The sequence below is a fragment of the Schistocerca americana genome, chromosome 2 (assembly GCF_021461395.2).
Source record: "Schistocerca americana isolate TAMUIC-IGC-003095 chromosome 2, iqSchAmer2.1, whole genome shotgun sequence".
Classification (NCBI taxonomy): Eukaryota; Metazoa; Arthropoda; class Insecta; order Orthoptera; family Acrididae; genus Schistocerca; species Schistocerca americana.
In genome coordinates, this window is record NC_060120.1 from 66,457,182 (window position 1) to 66,476,500 (window position 19,319).

General features: G+C 42.3%; 1 protein-coding gene across 2 annotated transcripts in view; it reads left to right on the top strand.

The window, feature by feature from the left end:
* Positions 1-3,387: 3,387 nt before the first annotated feature.
* The window catches only part of LOC124595703 (chitin deacetylase 1), a 42,848-nt gene continuing 26,916 nt past the window's right edge, over positions 3,388-19,319 (top strand). The window contains exons 1-3 of one of the 2 annotated variants that reach the window (XM_047134568.1): positions 3,390-3,620; positions 13,354-13,492; positions 18,091-18,221. In XM_047134568.1, the coding sequence (XP_046990524.1) occupies positions 3,569-3,620; positions 13,354-13,492; positions 18,091-18,221 (322 nt within the window). In that variant the 5' untranslated portion in view covers positions 3,390-3,568. Of the gene's footprint in view, positions 3,621-13,353; positions 13,493-18,090; positions 18,222-19,319 lie in introns of both variants that reach the window. The other variant, XM_047134569.1, reaches the window with a different exon arrangement.

Genomic DNA, 19,319 nt, shown 5'->3' on the forward strand with positions numbered 1-19,319 from the left:
GAGGCTGCTTTTGCCTTACATTATATCGCTCAGGCTCCGCCATCGCTCCCCACGACCGGCCCAACCAACTCCATACACTAGAGTCCTAGCTACTACTACTACTACTACTACTACTACTACTACTGACACACAGTTCCTACTGCTGACAACACTGCTCTCTGGTCTGAGATTCTCTTATAGCTTACATATCGCAGGCAGCGCGTTAGCATCCCATCGAAATTACATCTGCTCGAGTGCGCTAGCAACAAATTCCTTAATCATGGACCTCTTACAAGGGTACCCTCCACCATGCACCCTCCGGTGGCTTCCGGGGTATGTATGAGGATGTTAATGTAGAAATTTAATATGCACGTAGTAGTGCTAGAACGAGGTACCCAGCTCCACTGGCGAAATCAAATTTCTACCTATTTATAAGCACACAGCTAGCACGAAAACTCAGATTAAACTTTTGCTAACAGTTCACGGCTTTTTTTCGTAGAGACATTTGTATCATAAAGTTTTCAGTTGCCATGAGAAGTGCACAAAAAGATAGAACGGGAAATTGGGGAATGGAAGAAGAACGCGTGTTTTTTGCTTCTACTTTGATTTGATTTAAGGTGGTCGTCGAAGTAATTGTATTATTACATCACTTGTGACTGATAATTGTGAATTAAACATGCCGTGACGGAGAAGATGAGAGCTAGAGAGGGAAACCAAAAGATTGGCTCTGTCTGTCGCAATTTCTTCTCATCAGCTAAGTCACAGCTCTGAAGCAATTTGCCGTACTTTTACGTGTACAGAGTAGCATTCTCCACTTTCGCTGTCTTATATCAGTCTCAGGGCATATGAAATAGAAGTATGGACTTGAGGTGTGAATCACTGTTACTCAAACATCTAAAGAACCGTAGCAATTATGTGTCATAATTAGGCTGTACCGAAAAAAGAAGAGGAATGGAAACTTTTCGTACAAACATACATACCGCTGCGTTTTATAGATGACTGTACCTTAATATACATATTCATAATAGTTGACTTTTTAGCTCTACTATAATGATGAATACCTTAGTCAGTTTCACAGCACTAGTCTCAAATCTGCGCCCACAATCATACAAATCCCTAAATACTTACAATTTAATACTAATAACTCGAAACTTGAAACACAAAAAGTTATTGCGCAGAGGTGAATATCCTGTAGCTGTAACACACAGTCGCATTTCCGAGTGCATGCACGAGAGCATGGAAACTGCCACAAACATGGAAGGTGGAACTTTAAAACTGTAACAAAAACGTTTTCTCCTGGAAGTTAAATCTCTTTTCTCATTCATTAGTTGGAATTACGTATAAATTGTACTGATGATAAACTAAAGCTTTAAAAGAAAACTCTGAATACTTTTGTACGAAATTTTCCCTTCTAACGGACGTCTCATACTCTAAAGGGAAGATATTAAAGTCATAAACGGTTGAAAATGGAGGTAGTTAGGAAATAGTCGCTGTTATGTTGTATTAGTCACTTTGTGGCGTTGTACCATAAAAATGATGACATTCCTATTCTTAAATTACTCCACCACAAGGAGCTACTGTTACGCTCTTTACGGAAGTAAGCCAGTGAACTGGCGACCGAAATGAAAAGTTTTATGATCTTCCGCATTACACCCTAAGGAATAATTCGTTAATGTTGAAACAATTTCAAAACTTAATTGAATATAATTAATCACGTTCCATGGGACCGTGCACGCCACCTCTATTCGATTATGAAACGAGTGGAAAGTTGCTAAGAAAAAGTAAAAATCCAAAAACAATACTATAAACAGAAAAAGATTTGCAATGGTAAATACAAAACAATTCGTTGTAGTGAAAGACTGTAAACCACTGCGAGAAACTCATGGACGCAATACAAGAAGTGTGCTACAAGGAAGTCTTTCAACTTTGGTTTGAAAATCTGTGGTCTGTCACTTTATTTTTTTAGTATAACTAGAATCTTATTAAAAACTAAACCTGCAGAGTAATGCACACCTCTCTATGCAATTTAGTTTACTCTTTTTGAGCCACAATGGGTGATCTGTGATAATGGATTAGAGAGGTTAAAGTTGTATGCCAAGATCACTAATAATAACCTTTATTCTAGATAACCGTTTTCGGTAATCAATGTTACGATCGTCATATATCGACGGACAGGGTATTGCATATATGTTAAAATAGCAGCAAAAACGTTCTTTGTCGTGAATTAGCAGGCACGTAACAGACTACAGAACTGGTGCATCTCCATGTCAAAATTAAAACAACCGTATACAAGTTTTTTTTTTTTTTTTTTTTTTTTTTTTTTTACCACATACATTCGTCTTGTGTCACAATAGACTCTAGCGGTGTTCAGGCTGTAATAATGTGCTTTGTTGTGAGTGACACAGAGACAGAGGTTTGGGGTGAAAAACATGTATACAGTTGTTTTTTAAGTTTGACGTGCTGATACACCAGTCTTCTAGTCTGTTACGTGCCTGCCAATTCACGAGAAAGGACACTTTTACTGCTATTTTAAGAAATATGCAATAACCTGTCCGTCGAAATATGAAGATGGTAACATTGAATACCGAAAACAGTTATCGAGAATTTATTGTTAGTGATCTTGGCAAAGAGGATATCTTATCTAATCTCTCTGTCTAATGGTTAAAAAGCATAATTGAGGTGCAAATCGTTATGTTTAGTTTTCACTATGTGAATGTGGTTGTGCGTTTTGAATGAACCCTTATTGTTAACCACAAATTCCGTGAGGAATATATCAACAGGGATTCCAGAGTTAGAATTCCAAGGCTACTGAACATGTGCGAAGAACAACAGCTGTTGAGACACCACAAAATTTTGGGAAAAGAGTTTAAAGTTCAGGTTGAAGGCAGTGGTCCTTAAATAGTAAGCAAGGTAGTCCACTTTATATCTCCTGATGGACCACGTTAATGAGTAATCTTACCGAGACGCATGGATAACATCACAGCCCGCATCCTGTGACTCCTGATTCAAAAACTAATATGTTATACGGAGGTGACAGTAGAACTATTGGTTTGGTCACCACGTTGGAGTGGGCGTGGAGGGGCCCCATCCTTTGTGAAAAAAAATGTGAAAAATTGAAAGGAGAAGGAAGTTATGGATCTGCAAAACTAAAATGAACACGTTTTGGAAAGAAGCAATTGCAGTCTGCATATCGTGTTCGTAAACGAGGTTAAGAACAAAAAACAATGGGAAAAATAAAATCAGAAGGACAGGCCGGCGTACGTAGGCGGGAAACGAGTCATATTCGTGAGAGTGCAAGGCCCTCGACAGGGGTGTGGCACCCCTGGTTGTGACGTCAGAGCGGCGGTCAATATAAGGGCCGGCAAAGGCGGCGCGGCGCCCACAGTGAGTGCCCGCCGCCAGTGGAGACCGCCAGCCGACAGACCGCGCCAGCAGCCGGAGCACGCCGCTCCCCCCAGACGCCAGACGCCAGCGCCGGTGAAAGTGAAGCGGTCCAGTGCGCATGCGCGCCGCCGCCACCGCTATATAAAATAAAAAGGGACGCCCGCAAGCTCCTTCGCGCAGAGAGTCCGTCTCAGTGCGACCGAGGATGGCCAGGACTACGACTTCGTGGCTGGCTCTGCTGCTCCTCGTCGGCGCAGGTGAGTTGGCTTGCGCAGGGCGCCAGCTGCCGCTCTAGCTTAACAACACAGGCGTTCCCAAATACGTCGCGAAACAATATCCAAGATGGTGCGAAAATTATATAACTAGCGGTTTCTTAAAATTTAAATGAAGTTTTTTTTTAAAAAAAAAAAAAGTATAATAATTTATAGGCAGTTACAAGCACAGGACGAATGTGTTACAGTGAAAACGTCATCATCATTATCTGTCTAAATACTAACGCTTGTACCATGTGACTGTTGTTTTATTTCCTTTTGCTCACTACTGCAATTTCAGCTCTGAAACCAATTTCAAGTGATCCATTATTATCCTTTCGAAACTGTGGTTCTGGTACCAACTCCACTGGATAAAATTAACATACGCAAACTTCCAAAGGATAATAATAAACCACTTGAAAACGAACGGTTACAGAGCCAAAATGGCAGCAGCGTCCAGAAGGGAACAAAGCAACACTTGCTGGTTTTATCATTTAGACAATTCTACATAACTCTGACTCCTAATAATAGAAAAACGATGGGTCATCATTATTTGCTATGAAGACTGATCAGCATGCAACGATTTTTGTTTATGGATGTGAATAGAACTGTCGTGATGTTGACGACAACGAAATACCAGCTCGTATAAACGTTCGTAAATATGTGAACCACCTGGAGATGGACTCCCTAAGTTCAGACTGCACCTTGCACCTTCAGTAAATTCACGAGATGTGAGTGAAAGCGGACTTTTCATCAGTACTACACGCAAGTAACACACTTGTGGCTCCGCTACCAACTCCAATGGATAAAATTAAATCATGTAAATCTATGTGGATCATATTTCAAAAGCCATTTTAGTAGCTACGAATCCGCAACAAGTCTTCTTTAAAAGGGAACACACACCGCTGGACCTTGTTCTAGCTGCGGCAAGTGCCAGACGAGAAACTTTAAGTTTCCTTCCTGGCGGAGCACAGATTTCTCTGGAGAGAAACGACTGCCTGCGTATCCCTGCTGGCGTCATTTGCCACGTTGCACAGCTGCAGCACTGCTTAACAACTGCACCCAGCGTTCTAAACTAGGAAAAAAGCTCGAGCAAAGATCCACAATAAAAACATAAAGGCTCTCGCCTCCTTGACTGGTTGCGGTAAAGTTTGGTATTTTAACTTCCCGTCTTGCACATCCCACTTATCTACAGTTTAGCTTCTAATTTCGAAACAACAATTGACAGACGTTTTCAGTGGGTAAAATTTATCTTTTGTAGTTATATTCTAAAATTCTGTTCGTGTCTACAACAACAGTGAAGAATGTCAAGTTTGAGAAGTTCTCTATAAGTAATGTGAGAGTGGGAGAACAAGCAAAATGGGTGCATATGACCAAAAGAGAACCCACTCACAGTCTAGTGTAGCAAGCAGCACTAGCTAGGCTAATGAAAAGGCGACAGAAGCCTCACGGATTCGAATCAAGGACGTGTATGTGATTTCCGTTTGCTGTTGACGTCTTTGGATGTTTTCCAACGGCTGCTATGCTTGAGACATTTTCATCAGTTGCTGCGAGAGATGCAGTTAGAGGTACTCGATCTTTGGAATGCAAACAGACAAACGATATATCTTTGACATACTCTTTCACAACATACACAGTACTAGACTTCTGTTTCCTTTGCCGCAAACAAAAACTACCACTGCAAATACTGGAATTCCGTCTTTTCTAGAGCTGCCATTTTCCGAACACATAAGGAAGAAATATTGAGCATAGATGACAGTTATTAGAATTACCACTTTTGAGTATGAACTGTTGTCTGTTTAAACATCTCGATTAGTTAATCGATAAACAAGGAAGAAAGAGCCTCAGAAAAGTTATAAGCGTAACATCTGATCTACATCAAAGTCGTTATAGGCGGTGTATTAACGTAGTTGTTGAGGGTTTGGGAGCAAATCGACCGTTGTCTTGAAGATAAGATTCACCTGACGTGATTTAGAGAAACAACATGAGAATTAAGCTCGGAACAGCTGTGTTTTGTGTAGGTTCCCCACTGACGGTGACAACCACTTTCTCGGCGGTTGCGGATGGGAAGCAAAACCTAAAGACAAATGTCAATTTAGGCTACACCACAAGGAGCGCTCATCCGTAGCGCAACTAGAAAGGCGCGAGAGGAGAAGAGCGAGATCGTGGCAGGGGTGATCCCGCAGCGAAATGTTGCGACAGGAGCCGAGACTGCTGCAGAGTATTCCGTTAGTCGTCCTTCTTGACCGACGCAAGGCTCCGCCGGCGGTTCCGTTCTCTCATTCCTTTTTACACATCTCTTCCAGCGGTTTACCTTGAGCGGACTCCATTCCTGCCGTGTACCTCCGTTTGACTCAGTGTGTGTGTGTGTGTGTGTGTGTGTGTGTGTGTGTGCAGGAAAGGAAACTCAAAGGAGGAGAAAAACAGCAGCAGAGAAATCTGGCTGCTAGCTCCGCTATCGAGGTCACCCCCACCAAGAGCGTATGCGCCCCTCCCCCTCCCCTTCCCCCTTCTTCCAGCTGGTAGGCGTTTCCATTATGCAGTCAGCACGATTTCTAAGATGAAAGAGAAAGGGGTGTCGGGCAGTTAAAGCGTGGAAGCCTCGTGAGGTACTAGCGAAAGTGACGGCGCATGCGGTACACCAGTTGTTTGTTCCCATTTAAACAGGTCGAGTGTGCCTTTTGGAAACGGCACAGTTCTTGACAATGAAAAAGGAAGGAAGATTAAAGTTTAAAGTCTCGTCGATGATGAGAGACCAAGTTCACGGCTACGCTGACACGTTCCTCACAATACGGCACACTAATAGCTCGCATTCTGGAATACCCGTTTGTTAAACATGAACAAACTGCGAACGATCAGCCAAAGTTGGACAGGACTACAGACAGCGGAAATAAAATTTCGGTAGCATAAATAGTTAGAGGTCTTCCAAAATTCTAACTTCCATATTCCATCTGTCTTGCATCCCTGTAATCCAGTCATTCTCTTAATACAAGAAGGGTACGTCAATGTATAGCATTTAGTGCATCCCAGCCGAATGAATCCGACGTCTTGTCCAAATTTTATTTAGTAGTATGTTCCGTTCACGGCCAGACAGTTGCTTGGAGCGGGGATGAAGACATTAGACTCTGGCTTCAAATTCCCATCAGGAAAAACTCAGCAGTTTCCCATTGATTCGGTAAACGACTTATAGCGAATGCTGGTATGATCCCTGTAGAAGAAGGAAACTGTTTTCTTCTATCCGTTCTTCTCTGACCAACTTCTCGGTCCACCTTTTATAACTTCGACGAGACGTTAAAGCACTCGTTTTCTTTTGTCCACAACTAAGTAGCGCTTGGTCGCATTTGACAAAGAAGCACGAAAGAATCATTCCTAACATTATTCAAAACACCTTCTCCGGATGAAATTACGTAAACCAGAACGAATTTCAATTCAACTGGCCAGTTCTGATTTTTAGTGTGTATTCAAATCACAATTTCCAGGAGGAAACTGCAGTTCATCAGTAAATACAAGGCATCTTTTCCTCTAGGCATAAAGTTTCTTTCATTGTTTAATGTATTTTCAAGTCGAACCCTATTCCAGTATTTTCACTTCAGAATTTATTTATCAATTATCTACATAATACTAACGCCAAATTTGCCCCATCTCTTACGTTATCAGTTCATAGAGAGTTTTTTTGGTGCCGCCGCTAACGGCTTTAACCAGTAGACGAGCTTCCGGTCTTTCGAGGAGAGGCTACATTTACAAGGTCTCTTTTCTGGCTTTCTAGTCCTCTTGTCCTCGATTTCTGTGCCGGCAGTCATATGGCGGACATCACTTTAGTCGTTTTTTTTTTTTTTTTTTTTTGCTGCCGAACAGGCTTTTGCGTAGCAGGCACCACTAGGACTCTAAAAGAGCTACTGCCCGACATATGGAAAAGGAGCTAACATCAAATCATCGCAATATTTACTAGCAGCAATCATAAAATTATCAATCCTGATGAATCGAATTGGAACTACATGTTCCCAGCCCTCTAAATAAAAGTTCGTCTTCTGTTCTTGCGTTAAAGTCTCCACGGGCTCAGTCACCTTACGCTCAAGAAATTTTTGTCCGAGGCAGTAGCTCAGTCTTCTCGCTGTCATAAAAGGAACTCATTGATACCGAGTGAGGTAGCGCAGTGGTTAGCATGCTGGACTCGTATTCGGGAGGACGATGGTTTAAACCCGCGTCCAACTAGCCTGATTACGTTTCCCGTGATTTCCCTAAATCGCTTCAGGCAAATGCCGGGATGGTTCCTTTGAAAGGGCACGACCGACTTCCTTACCCATCCTTCCTTTATCCGATGGGCACGATGTCCTTTCTGTTCGGTCACCCCCACCCCCTAACCAACCGACCAACCTACCAACCAACCAACTGACTGATAAATATTTAAAGTATATTATTTGTGTCACTTGTTTTCACTTACGTGCAACAGCTCGTGAAATCATGTGAAATGGCTTCACATCTTTGCAGGACTTTTACTCCCTACTGAAGTAAATTCACTTGAGAGAGTATTATTATTTCGCGACTTGTCACTCATGTTAAACGTCGTAAGACATACACGTCCTTAACATGTTGTTTCCCGAAAGGTAGGAATGCGAAACAAGAGTGTGACGTCCCGTAATATCATAGGAGATCAGAGACAGAGGACTAGCTCAATTGATTACAATGTGGAAAGGGATTGTTTGAGTTTTACTGTAGTAAGCATCCAGCACCTGCCTGAAATAACTTATGTAAACACGCAGGGAGACGAGTTGGTGAACCTCTTCCGTTTCGAATATGAGTCCAGTGCCTTAAGCAAAGTAATGTCTTATTTCGCTTCTGTATGCTAACTCAGGGCATAGTCTCTGCCATTTCCGAGGGTCGGAAAATATGAGTGGCTGGTACTGGTTGTAAATCCAAACTTATAACCAGTGATTCCTATCCTGTCTAAAACATAGACCATATATTCTTCATTACGAGCAGGAACTCAACTAATCATTACACGTAGGCTATTTGTTTCGTTCACTGCAGACTGTTTCGGCACCGATGCCTTTGATTCGCAATTATCGCACCAAAGGTAGCCAACTGAACACAGAAAAAGAACACAGCATCGGAATTTAATTGGAAATGGGAAGAAACAAGGCGATGTGCAGCTTACGGTTATTGGGCTGTGGGATAATGAACTGAGAGGAATCCAGACCCCGCCACATTGGCCTAAATGTAAGTTGTATTGATGACCTTTGACACTGCTGATGGCGACTGTTCGTCAGATGGGGACGCCGGATACATTTCGAGAGAAGTGTTCATGTTCTGGCTCCTGATTTCACAATTCCCTTTTCCCATTAAAGCAACAGACACCAATCACTACACTCTTCACAGTCCTCTACACTGAATACCTACACTTAAGAAACGACTTCCTCACTTCACAAAGTAAATGTTACAACATCAGAGAAAAAATAAAACCTTTGCAGTTACTCGTTCGAGCTTCCCGCCAATAATTCCAAACGATTTTACCTCTAATTCCATGTTACTTTACCTTTTATTCGTTAACCTGTGTGTTAGTGTAAATTATTGTTATTACATACTGATTACTTTTACTACACTGGAGCCAGCCAGAGTGGCCGTGCGGTTCTAGGCGCTGCAGTCTGGAACCGAGCGACCGCTACGGTCGCAGGTTCGAATCCTGCCTCGGGCATGGATGTGTGTTATGTCCTTGGGTTAGTTAGGTTTAATTAGTTCTAAGTTCTAGGCGAATGATGACCTCAGAAGTTAAGTCGCATAGTACTCAGAGCCATTTGAACCATTTTACTACACTGGAGAGTCATGGGAGAAATTGTAATTTCTGTCCATCAATCACGTTTAAACTCTGATCCCTTTCAGTTAATAATGAATTATTTGGACTGTTTACTATCAGTCAACAAAGTTTTCCAAATCTACCTCACAGAAACTTTTCACAATCCATTTAAAACAGTTTTGCCAAACTAATTCTAGCTTAAAGGTCTTCACAGCGGACTAATTAAAGATTTCTCCAATCCGGCATGGTAACTAAATTTTAATGCACTTCGTGCTCTTTACCACTGTGGAACAATGCAATCGCAATTGCGGTAAACGCTGCCCTCACAGACATTGTCTCGGTATTGTACATGGCATGTTGCGAAATGCCTTAAAGATCCGCAACAACTTATTAAGAACTAGTGATGAACATCCATTTCTGATAGTAATTCGCGTGTAGTTAAGGCTCTGGTCGTCCAACGACCAAGCTAGTAGAGGATGAACAATGAAAACTGCCCTACTTATCACAATAGATAATCGTTCTGCAATCTTGTTGCAAGGAAAGAACCTTGCGTTGCGGCTCTCAATGATTGTGACAAATAAGGAGCACCTGAGCTGTACTCTGAAGACAACATAGAAGTTGCAGCCTGGTTTCCGTTGCATAACAGAATAAAGTTATGTCTATTTTGAAACACATATGTATAAATTTTGTTTTGCAGTGTCTTGCAGTGAAAGAAATTGATGAAGTTCTGTATCTGGAAAATAAGATGTGTATTGTTGTAATGCAGTTAGTAGATCCATTGATTAGGATTTGCAGGATTTTCTTTTCTGAAGATTTTAATGAAAATTTGAAACCGTTAATCACCATTGCTTAGGGTGGAGCTATGACATTCTCGAGTCAGTATGAATGCGACCACAACTGAATACAGCAGCCGGTAAGGTGTTAGGGTCGGAACTGTTCCTGAAAATTTGCGCTGAATATCGCTGAGCACCACCGCAGGAGCCTTAAGATGTTTTAGCAGTCAGACGGGTGATAAGATAAAAAATGAGGAGGTTCTCTGCAGAACCGGCGAAGATGGGAACACGTGGAAAACACTGACAAGAAAAAGAGACAGGATGATAGGTTATGTGTTAAGACACCATGGAATAACTTCCACGGTGCTAGAGGGAGCTGTAGCAGGTAAACTGTAGGAGAAGACAGAGATTGAAATATATCCAATAAATAATTCAGGGCACTGTATGTAAGTGCTTATCTGAGATGAAGAGTTTGACACAGGAGAGGAACAAGTGACAGTCCGCATCGAAACAGTCAGATGACTGATGATCACATAAAAGTGGTTTCTGGAGTGGCTCCACGTTTCGCCTCTCCCATTAACTCCATCCAGAAGCACTCAGTTAACATTATTTCCATTTCTGCAAACTTATGTCGCACATTAATCACCTTCCCTCAAGGATAAGGTAGAAATGGCTCAGTGAAGGAGTATAACTATCTTGATTGATATGGAACTCTAAACTCAGAATAAACTAAAGAGAAAGAGCGAAAGCGTTCCGAATAGAAATTGCGATTTTTCGTTCTTAGTTAAATTTGCTGTTGTTATCTTCTTGACTCATTCTTTCCTCGTCAAATTTGTGATAAATTCTCTTTTAACTTACTCGTTATAATTAGGATAGCAGACTTTTGGGTAGGCACTTTCATACATCAGTAGTCTGAATCTAGAACGAGGAAGATTATTTTTCCATTTGATTTACAATACATCCCGTCGACTCAAAGGCAATAAGCCTCAAGTCATATTCTAAAATACACCCCAGATTAGAAACGAGAGTTACTGGAAAGATGTTGTTCACTTATATTTACACGCGATTTCTGGGGAGTGCAGCTAAGTACAAAACAGTTTTACTTCACATGTTGATTTTGATTCAGGCTGTTATCGTGATTTTGGTAAATCGTGATCCTGTGACTCTAGAAAATCGCTACTTGATATTGACGCCAACACCAAAAGCTGAGCCGGCCGGAGTGGCCGAGCGGTTCTAGGCGCTTCAGGCTGGAACCGCGCGACCGCTACGGTCGCAGGTTCGAATCCTGCCTCGGGCATGGATGTGCGTGATGTCCTTAGGTTAGTTAGGTTTAAGTAGTTCTAAGTTCTAAGGGACTGATGACCTCAGATGTTAAGTCCCATAGTGCTCAGAGCCATTTGAACCATTTGAACCGAAAGCCGAACTGATATCACTCACTAAAGCAGATCTAGCCTCATCCCAGAGAAATAACATCAGAAATAAAAATGACCATTCCGTTCTAAAGATTCAGGCACTCACACACAACTCGTAAACAAATCCCAGTCGAGTCAAACAGACTTTTTTTTTCGTGGTTCCCCTAAATCATTTGAGACGAGTACGGGAATACTGCTACTCTCCCTTTCTCATCAGAGTCTTTCTCCAAATGAACAGCTCCTCTGTCAACCTCGATGTCGACAAGTCGTTAAACGCTATCACACACCTCTCATTTATCGACACTGAATAAACAATCCGTATCGCTCTTCACATACTGTGATTGAAGCAAAGGGTTTTTCCTTCCAAAAACTGTGCTACAACTGAAAACCATGGAATTATTCTCTGTGGACACATACTCTAGAGACCCGCCAATTTGAATTTGAATACTCTTTAGGAACAGGTTCCCATGATGGTATCATTATACACACTGTGATCAGGAATACATGATGCACATACTCGCATGCACGCCGCACCTGATCGTCATTACACTTATCATTGTAAGGACACAGAACGTTCACTATGATGTCACAAACCATCACCATCGGTTTAGCCGCTCCATACAATACAGACATCTCTCTCTGACTCCTCACAAACCCTCCGATGATGATAAGTAGTAAAATGTATTCTTAATCACATTTGTAGACATAGTAGTTCAGGAAATACAGGAATTTCTTTCTTTACTTCCAGGCTATAGTGACAAAATATTGTCCTCGGGCAGAGCCAAAAAGACTATAAAATGGATTGCTGTTACGATCTTCAGTTCAAAGACTGGATCGATGAAGCTCTCCAGGCTAGTCGATTCTGGGCAAGTCTTTTCATCTCTGCAACCTGAAGTAGCCTGAACGCCTGTCTCCCGTTACAATTTTTACCCCACACTTCCCTTCGTTACCGAGCAGATAATTCAATGATGCATCAGGAAGTGTGCTATCCACCAATCCGTTCTTTTAGTCAAGTTGTACCATAAATTTCTTTTTTCTCCAATTCGTTTCAGTACCTCATCATAAATTATTCAATCTACTCATCTAATCTTCAGCATTCTTTTATAGCACCACATTTCAAATGCTTCAACTCTATTCTTCTCTGAACTGTTTATCGTCCACCTTTCACTTCCGTACAAGGCCGCTCTCCAGACAGATACTGTCAGAAATAAAATTAGGTGTGAGGATGCAATTGCGATCATAGACTGGAAATGAAGAAATAAGAATGTGTTCCTCCTTTCACTGTACTCCTGCTGGCCACATACATTGTGGTTCCAAATTTCATGGTGGTTATTGGTGGTGGTGTGCGACAGCGAAAGCGAGCAGATTTAGTATCCCATAGTGTGGAATTAGCTGTGAAGAAGACTATTGCTGCACGCACAATGCTTTCAGTTTCAATTCTGACGTTTGCACGTTATTTGCTCACTTTCTGATCAACTATATCGCCCATTAATAACAGGGTCACTGTGCATCACATCGATACTTATTGCGCTCAAAAACGGCCTATAAGACCGAAAGCTTCCAATCGTGCAAGATGTAATAAAATTAATTTATGTTGAAAACAGCCGAGATGGAATGTAGTTTTGAAACTGTGTAGCTGTGGTACCCCACGTAAAGAAAATGTTAGACACTTCGTTGACCAAAGGTATCAATGACTGCAAGAAAACGCTCGTGTCTCTAACTATACAGTTTTCCCTGACGGTGTGTTCCTCTCTGTGTTACAGCTACTGCACTGACGAGAGTACGTCGACAGGATGACGGCGCTGAAGCCGACGATCAGTCCATCGACGAGCTGTGCGACCAGAGGCCACCCGACGAGTATTTCCGCCTCAGCACTGACGGAGACTGCAGAGACGTCGTCAGGTAGAGGCGGCGGCTAAGCTATTACTTACTACCTGTACGATGAGTGATTCTGGCCGTGGAAAGCATAGCGCTGCTGCACGTTTCAATTTTTAAGCAATTTGCACATAAAAATCGAGTAATCGAGAGCTTTATTATTTACAAGAAAAAAGTCATCACATAAACAGCTCAAATAGATAGAATAGTGTCGATTACGTATTAGTATCTTCGGAGCTTCATCTGTGTAATTTACTAGTAATGTGGTACCTAGTACGAAAAGACAATTAATGAAAAAAACAGTTAATTCTGTCTGTTTATAGAGAATGTAGTATTATAAAATATCTCGTTATCATATACCATCCAGCTAAAAATTACAGCAAATGTGTTAACTTTAGTATGTTTCTTTTAAAGTGTGTAAAAAGTGTAAATCTGTTTTTCTCTTTCTCTCACATTGGTACAAAATCCAAACGGAGTGCCACATCTGCGATACTTCTTCGTTTGTTTGTCTATGAAGATGTCTCTTGCTTTTCCCAAAAATATTTGTGTTATGGCGGTTACCACAAATTTCTCGACCTGTTAGTACGTACAAACCATGAAAATGTTCCATCTTAGCACTACATACAAAAATCGTTCAGTAAATAATGCCTCACAATTTTCTCGGAACATATTTGTTCGTAAGAATTAGAATTAAAGGAAATATCAGTCAATATTCCTTTTACATGCACTGTTTTTCTACATAGGTTCTACATCCAATGGCTTTACGCTAGCGTTCAATAAGAGCACTTATTCCCCGTTGATAAAAGCTTAAAGTGATGCACCCAGGTTTCGTCACATGTATCGATCCGTGACAGAAGGGCATCTTCATTGGCTATGAACTGCTCCAACAGTAAAGATGAAATAGCTTCTCTTTGAATCTTGTGATGGGTCGTGAGCATTCGTGACACCCACCTTGAACACACCTTTGAGTATCCAGTCATTGCATACGTACTTCCAATGCTCACCGATAGTTATAGAGTCAGTTGTCTGCACTACTAATGGCATCCAGCGATTCAACACTTCGGGGGCAGAAGCCGTGGTGGACGTCCAGAATGTGGCCGATCATGGAGCTGAGTGTCTACAATTCCTGGCACTTTAACTCTCTTTACCCGCCGACCAACAGTATTCCTATCAATTGTGCATCAGGCACACACTGCACACAAACGTTTATGTTTGTTCACCACGGCTTCTTTTTTCGTAAACAAGAATTCAATTACAGCAATGAGTGCCTCACGTTGACGTCACTTTGCTCTGCCAGTTTTCGAAATTGTTGAAAACTACGCAGATGTACAAAATAAACCAGAGATTTGAAGCTCCTAAAAGGGGATGTTCTAATATTCATTAACGCTTGTAAAAATGTGGCATTATTTATCGAATGACAGCCGTAATACAGAGCATAATCGCATAATTATCGCAACCACAAGATAGTCTTACAGTAGATAAAATATGTGAATGACTGATTTAGTTTTCAGTGTCCTTCATCAGACTGACTTGATTTTCTTTCGGTTGTCATATACACGTCAAACAAGAATACAATCAAGGAAGCCTTATTGCCAGTAAAGCTGAGATCGCGATGGCTTCCACATCGATCTTGGTATGAAAAAAGTAGCGCTTTATATAGCCCCAATAGTCGTATTTAGTTACAACGCCAATATAACTAATTACGGTGTAAAATATGGCGAAATCTTGACAGCGGCCGCTACGGACAAACCTCAAACGAAATGTCGGGGGTTATAGCAGCCTGCAGCCTGTGTGGAATGCACGTAGCGGCATTAAGTTGCGCAACAGGGAAACGTTAACAAAGAATGCGACTTTCCCTTCCCCGGTAGCAAAAGAAACAAAGGGAGAAGTCTGCTCCACAAAACTGCAGAGAAAAACTCTGGTCGTCTTGCTCCTACATAAAGTGGGGCATTACTTGTAGAAAGTCCAGCCACTGCAATGTTTACAGCTTTGTCAAGAATCGTATTCCAAGCTACGATTGAAAATTTGCTCCTGTAATCGATTTCAGAAGTGTAGAAAACGTACGATGACAAGTGCATTGCATGTGCCTGACAAGGCTAGTTTTTCTCTTTACTCCTAGTTCTTCCAGAGAGTGAGGCAAGCTGCAAACATTGACGAGAATGGTAAATGTTACACTATGGATCACCAGTTCAATAACTATCAAAATTTGTTGAGATATCCTTGTCGTAACAGGAATCTTGACCGAAATTTTTGCCATATTGTGTCAGTTCATGAACCCCCCCGCTGCCTGGAGGCTACTACGAAAGTATAGTCTTCCCATCGCGTCCCAGACACGCTCTAGGGGGGATAGACTAGGAGCTAGGAATGCGAGTCAAAGATCCGAACAACTCTCAAAGCTTCTGTACTGAGAACTGCAGTGCTGAGTCTTGCATTGTCTTGTTGGAATATTCCGTTTGGTATCCTGGTCGCTACAGATATGACTACAGGGTTTACCATTCTCGTCACATGCTGGTGATCATTCAGCCTCATGTCAACAATCACTGTATCGGTCCTGTTGTCATATGCGACAGCTCCCCACAGCGTGCTTGCATGAGTCTGTAGAGTTGGAGCTCTCGAGAGCTGCTGCTTCCTGTTACCTTTGACCAGGTCGTCTACTGACCACGTGACCACAAACATAAGCGACACTGTTCCTTGAACACCACAGGATCTATTCAATGTCCCAGCTGACTCTGCCTCTTCACCATACAAGGCTCTTTAGTCTGTCTTGTGGTGACAGCGCTGAACGACGCGAGGCAACTCGAGATCTCAATCCAGCACCCAGTAATCTGTTCCCGACGGTCCGAGTGACGCATTACCTGCACTGTCAGCAGTCTCTGAGCAGGAATCACTGACAATCGATAGGCCATTAAGATACACAGATACGGGTATATGAATGGAAAGGCACAACAGCATGCCGCGGTTTGGGGCTAAGTGATAGGACTTACGAAACTAGAAAGTACCGTGAGAAAATCGAACATCTAGAATAAATGTACCAGAAAGAGAACCAGACAGAGAAGTAGAGGGTGACCCGAAAGTCCGTTAACATTTGAAAACGCACAAATTCACGGAATAATATAGGTAGAGTGGTAAAAGTTAACACGCTTACAAGAAGGACACTGGGGATTTTATTGAAACCAAAAACGATTGCAAAAACTGGTCAACCGATGGCGCTGGTCAACAACACATCAGTGACGCCCCATGAGAATCCTGTATAAAATGAGCTTTAGTGAGAGAGGCAGTCAGATTATTCCTACCCTGGCTGACAAACATCTGCTGGAAGGAACGATTTTTAAGCAGGATGGCGCTCCACCTCTTACTGCTGCACGTGTGAAAGATCTTCGCACACTGTCTAGTGACGATCACGTGCTGAGCCTCCACGTCCGCCATGTTTAGCCTCTCAGGTCCGCAGACCTCAATCTGCGTGACTATTTGTTGTGGGGTTACCTGAAGTCGCACGTCTACAGCCATCGCCCGACATCATTAGGGATGACAAAAGACTACATCCGACGGCAATTTCTCACCGAACCTACTGATATGCTGTCCAACGCTGTTTACAACATTGTCGCTCTACTGCAGGTATTGTTGATGAATGACGGTCGACATGTTTCGTCATACAGAATATCATCTTCGCTAGTAGTCAGTTGTTATGGTAATTATTGCTTTTATATCATATGAAGCGCCACCTGTTGACCATTTCGTGGATTTTTTTTTGGTTTCAATAAAAAGCCATGGCATCTCAAGCACGTGCGTCGATTTTACCTCTCTCCTGCATTATTCAGCGAAGTACTGAATTTTCAAATGTTAACAGACTTTTGGATCACCCTGTATTACGAGCTGGTGGCGGCTGCCGAAAGAGTAAGACACACAGATACAGTAGGCAGTCGGGGTATACTATCTTGTTTCAGGGATCTGAAGGGAGAGGCAGAATATGCCATGGGCTGTTGCCGTATGGCAAGATGCTGAATTGATAGGATTTTACTAAAGATAGATTGGACCTCCCTGCAGAACTGAAAGTTCGTCAATTCATGTTAGTCTGACACTCGGACAGAAAGTGAATTTACAGTCTCATGTCCCTTTCAGATACAAAAACTGCACTATAATGAATGCTCACACATTTATTAAATTTTAATAGTGTTCTTTTGAATACCCGATTTCCAAAATGTATTAGATGGTACCACCATAGACACGAAGTAACTCTGATTCTCCGAGAAATTTGTGGTGACTCCGTGGCAAAAGCGATCCTCAAAGCTTCCGTTGGCGAGCGCAGTTCACAACGGGACAACATGCGGCGGCCAGGAACTCCCAAAAAAGTGTTACTAGCGCTCTTGCGTGTACCATGTCAGTTATATATATATATATATATATATATATATATATATAAAAGTTGAAGAGTTATTCCAACCAAGGGATTCTTGTCTTGAGACGGAAGAAAGCTCCCCGCCACACAAAGTATACCGCGCATGTATGTGGAGCGCGTGGCGGAGGAAAACTTGACTGCCCGCAGGTGTCCCGTTGTGGCCGAGGCGCAAGTCGCGAGGCGAGGAGCAGCGCCCGCTAAGTGAGTGAAACTTGTGTTCTGCTCCCAGGTGCGACCAAGCGGGAGAGAACGGCATTACGCGCCTGGCGTCCGTCAGGTGCCCTAACGGATTAGCTTTTGATATTGAGCGACAAACATGTGATTGGAGAACCAATGTTAAAAACTGTGATAGGGTAGAAAGTAAGTATGATTTACCTGTATGTCAATCAGAGACGCAAAATGCTACAGATACTCACCAATTACAACTCTGAGGAATATGGCGCCTGCCTTCTAAAGGGCGATGTTGATATTCTGGTTTTTTGATTTCATAAACGGTACTCGGCGTGTGTATATAATGAAACACCGTAACTGTCGTAGAGCCGTTTATGCAACAAGACCTTCGAGTAAAAGGCGTGCCAGTCGTTTGCACACTGTTATGTAATGACTTATGAAGGAAATGCAGCAATTTACAAAGAAAACAGCTAGAACTGTAGCTTCAAGACTATGGTTATATAAACGTACAACCACAGGAACGCGACATTAAGACATTCCAGGTACAAACTTGTAGGACTTGTAGAGGGGAGTGAGTAGATGATATTTTGAGTTGGATCCCATTTCCGGAAACGTAACGTTTCCGTGCCACAACCATTTGAAAACATGTTGGTAACGAGACTACTTTTGCAAGTAACTGATTACAGTACATCACTTGTTTTGCAATTCCACTTATTAATAGTCCAAAACAAGTGATCGTCTATTCGTTGACGGGTTATCTTCAATGTGATGCTCCGTGACCTCTTCCAGTTCGGGCGTGCGGTGTCTCAGAGCACCACAGTAACGCCCGTTAACGCTGAGGGTACCCTTTCTCGAAGCCGTTGCGTAATTGCGGCAAAAAGGGCATGCGACGGAGAATGATCTTGACAAAGGCGGCCGAGCAGCTCCTCCGTTACCGTGAGCTTTGCCATTCAGAAGGATCATATCGGAGTACTATTGCAAAAAGATACTCAACCGTGTTGCTCTAACACTCACAGACACGCAATGAGGCTCGAACCAGGCCAGAGGGGAGGGGGGATAATGTCACATGACAGCAGCCGATCCGACATAACCAACCCAAACCATGACTACCCCGTTGCATACCAGCCTAGCAAACATGTTTTCAAACGGCTGTAACACGGAAACGGTACGTTTCCGGACATGGGCTCCTATTCAAAATATCATGTACTCACTGCCCTCTAAAAGTTCTAAATGTTTGTAACGGGAATTTCCAAATACCCTGCATACTTTAGTAATCATTTGCTCAAG